The sequence below is a fragment of the Phoenix dactylifera genome, chromosome 16, assembly GCF_051530095.1.
Source record: "Phoenix dactylifera cultivar Ajwa chromosome 16, Ajwa_hap1_PhDact_Kaust_v1.1, whole genome shotgun sequence".
In the NCBI taxonomy this organism is placed as follows: domain Eukaryota; kingdom Viridiplantae; phylum Streptophyta; class Magnoliopsida; order Arecales; family Arecaceae; genus Phoenix; species Phoenix dactylifera.
Genome location: NC_143205.1, coordinates 7,649,750 through 7,655,549, shown reverse-complemented (window position 1 = coordinate 7,655,549; position 5,800 = coordinate 7,649,750). Strand labels below are relative to the sequence as shown.

At 37.1% G+C, this 5,800-nt stretch overlaps 1 protein-coding gene across 4 annotated transcripts; it reads left to right on the top strand.

The window, feature by feature from the left end:
• The first annotated feature begins 483 nt into the window (after window positions 1-483).
• On the top strand, window positions 484-4,686 carry LOC103703701 (beta-carotene isomerase D27). 4 transcript variants are annotated; one of them, XR_603481.6, is made up of 8 exons: window positions 484-1,046; window positions 1,253-1,345; window positions 2,481-2,542; window positions 2,733-2,839; window positions 3,865-3,960; window positions 4,038-4,097; window positions 4,187-4,235; window positions 4,358-4,556. XR_603481.6 is itself a non-coding variant. In XM_088712602.2 (7 exons), exons 1-6 carry the CDS (start codon window positions 681-683, stop codon window positions 4,085-4,087), a joined length of 774 nt encoding a protein of 257 aa, XP_088568728.1. In that variant the 5' UTR covers window positions 484-680; the 3' UTR covers window positions 4,088-4,097; window positions 4,187-4,686. The 4 variants fall into 4 exon arrangements, 1 of the variants encoding a protein (XP_088568728.1); XR_603479.6 differs by having other exon boundaries at window positions 4,187-4,273; XR_015974054.2 differs by having other exon boundaries at window positions 2,733-3,127; window positions 4,187-4,273.
• Window positions 4,687-5,800: the final 1,114 nt, after the last annotated feature.

Sequence of the window (5,800 nt, the reverse complement as noted above, 5' to 3'; positions counted from 1 at the left end):
ATGCTTATGGGAAGACTTCCTGGTGAGCATGTGCCCGTTGCTACGACCCGGTAGGACGCGTGACTTAAATGATGGCTTCATTTAGAACATTTACAGTTTACTCAATTGTGATTTCCTTGAGGAGACAAGTTTATTTGATCGTAAAAGTTTCCCTGACAATAAATTAATGCTTCAACTTCATTTATACTGATTACACTGGTAGACTGGCGAAAAATCAGTAACCAGATTAATAACCACTACGTTTAGCATTACAAATGTGGAGTAGTTAAGGCTATGGTTCAGTTTTATCTCATCCCATTTTTGTGGCAGCGAGCACTCTCGGAGTCCACACGCTCGCCACGATTCAAGACAAATGACTGGAGAGGACCCTGCTTTTGTGTCGCATTCCAGGCCTCACATTACTTGATAGGCAGGACAAATCCCCATCTCAGCAGCAGGTCTCAAGTTACTGCTATTTGATCAATGTCCCAAGCCAATCTGGTCGTCTTTTGAATGGCTACAATTCCTTCCGAAACCAAGAACTCATGTTTTTCTGACCAATCTAGACAGACATCTTCATGGCCTCTGAAATATATTAGCCAGACCCCTCCCACTCCACTGCTCCAGCTCTGCATGCAGTCTACCTAACTTGCAGCATCCATTAGGGCGTTCATAAAGATAGTATTAGAGGAGAAGAGATCATGGAGCTCTTATCTATGCCAACTGCTCGGTTGCCCATTGGTAGGCGGCATGTTGGTGGTCGCGCTTGTTCGATTATTTGTACAGGGATAGCAGAGCCATCAGGAGTTCCAGCACCAATGGGACAAAAGACGGAATACAGGGATGGACTGTTTGAGAAGGCCTTCATGTCATTGTTTGCTCGTAAGATGGAGAAGTTTGCAGAGGGTGGCGGCGAGGGGAAGAGCAAGAGGAGCATGTGGGGGTGGGACTATGAGAGCTTTGTGGATGTTTCGAAGAGGGTGATGATAAGGAGGTCAAGGAAGCAGCAGCAGGAGGTCGTTAGGGAGGTGCTCCTCTCCATGCTGCCCCCTGGTGCTCCAGCTCAGGTCTGAACTCAGTCATATATACATTGCAGAAAAATGTTGAATTCCTGTAGCGACTGAAAATTGGTTGAAGTTATTTCCTTTATGCCTCCTGGATAAGTAATAGAAAAGAATAAATTGCGAGGCACCTGGGATCTGATTGGACAAAAAATAGACGTTCCAATGAAATCTGCAATCGTTATTTATTCTTTTTGTTTGTGTTGATGCAGTTTCGAAAATTGTTTCCACCAACCAAATGGGCAGCTGAGTTTAATGCAGCGTTAACAGTGCCTTTCTTCCACTGGTTAGTTGGGCCATCTGAGGTACTTACTGATTTGCTTGTCTTCTTTCTTCTGGGCAAATGCTGATTTTTTTAAAGAGATTTCAGTATTTTTATCTGTGGACCCTCATATGAAATAAGCTTGTAGTTAGTTCTTTTTTGACAACTAAACCAGCTCTAGGTTAGAAATATTAGTTCACAATTTTGTATACTTTGTTCTAATAAATGCTTAATGTGTTACCCAATACTTTAAGCTCTGTAACAGATAGTAGGATTGCCTACCGATCCAAAGAATGCTGATACTAGGAATTTATGGTTTACTCTTTGGGGATGGTACTGATATTAGGAACTTATGCTCTATTCTTAGGGATTTTGGCTGCTTGAGATTCCTTAAGATATTCTTCTTTTTATAAAACTAGCATTCTCTTATATTATGCTTTTACTTTGGGGCAAATTTAAAAGACATGTAAATTGACTTCGAGTTCATGACTCCTTATTTGTGGCTGCCTCATATTATAATTTCCATTTTCTTTTTAAGAAAATTCATCTTAAATGAAAATGATTAATTACAAGCATGGTGGTGATCCGATCCTTGCTAAATTCTTAAAAGAAAGTTAATGACTGTTAACTGACTATATATTTTTTTCTCGAGTCAATGTTTAATATATAACTTATTAATTAAATACTGTTTCTTTGTGCAACTCCTCTGATCATAATTACTTGCTGACTGCATATTTCCATGCTTGTTAATATGCTTATCAAGTTATCTAATTGGTCTAAGAATAGTGGTATCACTGAGAAAAGGAAGAACAACAATATACTCAAGCACATTCATGTAGTTGATTACAGTTAACATAGATTACATTTATGAATATTATTACTTCCAATTCTACAAATTATGTGCATTATGCAATTTTTGTGCTGATGTTAGAACCTGTGCCCTGTAACTTAGATGTGTATATATCATCTATCATGGTCTGGATGCCATCTAATTTCTTATTACATATATTCTTAACAAACATTTAGGATGCCCATAACATGGATCTATTTACCATCTTATGCTTTTGTGATGCAACTAAAGATACAAGGTATGGCTCATGTGGATGACTAGGAAACCTTTCCTTACATTGATATAGACATGTTTGATATGTTTTACTGAGGTTTTGAGTATTTATTAGGTTATAGAAGTGGAAGTTAATGGGGTGAAACAGAGAAGTGGTGTGCATATAAAGAAGTGCAGGTGTGTCCCTGTATCCTTCAGTTATTTCAAAGATTATTCATGCAAGAGTTAGCCTATTTGTAGAATTTTTCTTTTCATGAGGCATATCAGCTAAGTGGAATAAATATCTGATGTTCTAATATTGTTATCTAATTAAATTTGAGAAGAGTCAAGCAGACATTCTGATTTCTCATTTATTGCATCCGTATAGGTACTTGGAGAACAGTGGATGTGTTGGAATGTGTGTTAATATGTGCAAGATTCCAACCCAAGATTTCTTTACCAATGAATTTGGACTTCCCTTAACCATGAACCCAAGTATGAGAGCCATCTCCTTGATTTTTTCTATGTACATGACATACAAGTTGTTCTTCTGCAATAAATATTCTTAAGGAGAATTTGGATAAACGGTTACTCAATGAGTGAAATCTATGTTGATGAAAATGAATTCTCTTTTATGTATTAAATTCAGTTCTTGTTAACAAATAACCTGATATATTTGAATGGAACGACTTGCTTGTTTTACCACAATTTTAACCAAATTTTATCCTCTAGGAAGCCATCGAAGGAGATAAGGCTTGGTTTCCTCATTATTCTTTATTTAAGGTAATCCTCTGCAGCAATATCATTTGTCCAATTAACTTACCAGCAAGAGAGAAGAAAAATGAAGCAAAGTTTGTCATGGCTGAAAGAAGAAACTGCAAAACTTTGATAGCAGATCCAATGGATAGTTTATGATAGCAATCAGCGAAAGCAATTAGTCATCTCCAACTTTTATTCTTACCACCCGTCTGCCTTGATATAATCAGCTCTAGTAAAAAGTATTTTTATGCGATAGGTTGACAGACTGACTAATCCACAAATGAAGGTCAAGCACCTGAAATCAGGTATAGGAAAGAAGAGACAAGATCATGTGAGACAGTGGCATATAATTGTCCAAATTTCAGCTTTCCATTATACTTGTATCTCCCCTAGGCTCAATCTAATTTTTACTGATACATAAGGCTGAATATCATCTACAATATGCATCTTAAACTGCTCCTATGAAAATTTTACGTTTGAGGAAAATCTTAACATCAGTTTTGGTCCTTGGATTACTTGCCAGACCTCGCCACATTAATAATATAAAACCTTCGAAAAAAGAAGAATCTATAGCTGACATTATTTCAGTATATAGATCCTGAATCTAATCATGGCTTTATGTGGGCTGTATCATCTCATATTAACTTTTATTTAATGATTCATGAGTTCGAAATCTTATGCAATTGTATGCTGTAATTCAAAAATTCTGCATCCCTACTTTGGTGATCCTTTACTTAATAAATATTTGATTGTTGATCCAGATTTTGAGGATATGAGCTGCGACATGGTGTATGGTCAAGTACCTCCTCCTTTTGAAGAGGATCCTGTTTCAAAGCAGCCTTGCTATGCTGACATGTGTATGTTCAAGATATTGTAATACATTAAACAATTAATATGTTCCTTCTGTACTTCCTAACCATGAGATTTTCCACAGGTTCTATGGCCAATCTCAGCTCCAAAGTTTGTCCGAAACTTCAAAATTGAAAAACATCAGGTACCTACGCAAATTTCTGAGACAACTGAAAGCATCACACCGTGATTTTTTTCGGGATTGTTGACAGTGGCTTTTGTTTTCTGTCATAGCTGGTAATTGGTCCTGCATCATTCAGTTTCTCGGAAAAGCTCCCATCTGGTGGGAATTGTTAGCTCCTGAGTCTATTGCAGCATAAAGTATATATATCAATAGTATACTTTATTCAAAAACTTAGCATTACTCATTGCTCATCTATTGATGCTTCTAATTATAATGTGCAGTGAGTACAGAAGTTTTGGGAGGTGAACAGAATCAATGGAACACTCAGTAGATGATACTAATGTCAGGTCTATGAACAAGTTAATTCTCAACCTGAGAGGTTGTCACAAAAGGAATTTTATGGATATAGCCTGTTAATCAGCATTGTTACTGCATATTTCCTTATGCTGGTAATCTAATTGCATGACTTTACCATCAGTATATCCAGTCTCAAGAACAAAACACATCGGTTTGTGATTTTAATTTTAGGTGCTGTTGTACAAATAAAACATGACTAACTTAGAAATGATTGAAAGAAAAACAGAGAGGCTTTCGTTTGTTCTATTCTCAACGAACTGGAAGGTGTTTCTGCAGTTTCTCTCTGTGACATGTACCAGGGAGCCAAGGGGGAACATCCAGAAATGTTTGATTAACAAAAGAGAAAATAAAGCCTAGTTATGCAAAAATAGATACAAGAAGTTTATACAAATTAGTTTGCTCCAACTTTGCGGCATGACTCAACCTATGATGCATATAATTCTATTTGAATAAATACCCATGTTTTATCATTATCCCTCAAAAATGTGATGGATCATCTAGCCAATTTGTTCCAAGGTAACTGATCTTTCAGTTCGGAAGGCTTCATTAAAGTCGGTAGTTTGAAGCTCTATGAAGGTATAAGAAGATAATTTTTAGATTCCAACAATCATTACCAATTCATGAGCTATAGTGCTTGCAGTTTGTATAACAAAGCTATTATTACTGCAAAAATAAGGAAAACAATTGAAACATCTTTATGAGCTAGCAGAGGAAGCAGCCCAACATGTTGGCAGCAGGTTCACCAATCACCATAGCATGGTTCTTAGAGATTTGTCAGAGGTATGCTTGAGCAACAGAGGAATCTCCCGTACAAATGTTAAAAAAAAAATAACCTAGTGCATGAGGCTCTTGCAAATGCGAGGTTCAGGGACTGTCAGTGTAGACGGCCTTGTCCCTGCATGCGCAAAGACCACCATTTTCATGTTTTGATGCCCAGGTCATGATGGGGAAACCTTATCAAAGGCTCACCCTCACATAAAAAAATGTTACATATGTTCTCTAATTTCTTCATTCTTAGCTGCCACAGTATGAGGCAAAATTAGCTATGAAATATTTTGCATGAGATTTGTTCGTCACGTTACCTCTCTCTATTAAATAATTAGAGGAAAACTAAAAAGCCTTTGTTATATTGCAATGTAAGAACTTTGCTGTTCCTGCCAATCACGGGATGCCAATGTGGATCATTTCCCTGGACCTGCAAGACAACAAAGAAGGATGAGAGCTTGCTAAATTGGCTCCGGCTGAACCCTCCGATGTTTAAGTTAGAGAAGGTTTAAAATAAGAACAAAGGAGGAAAGAACAAAAAATCAAAGTCTCCTCCAGCTTAGGTGATTTTCGCATTTAGTTTTTGTTACCTTTTGCGTAGG

Excerpts from the sequence above, each read along its gene's own strand:
- LOC103703701 (XM_088712602.2), top strand. The coding sequence starts at position 681 with ATGGAGCTCTTATCTATGCCAACTGCTCGGTTGCCCATTGGTAGGCGG. Across the intron at positions 2,840-3,864 it reads TCCCTTAACCATGAACCCAA|ATTTTGAGGATATGAGCTGC; the intron begins GTATGAGAGCCA and ends TTGTTGATCCAG. Across the intron at positions 3,961-4,037 it reads GCCTTGCTATGCTGACATGT|GTTCTATGGCCAATCTCAGC; the intron begins GTATGTTCAAGA and ends GATTTTCCACAG.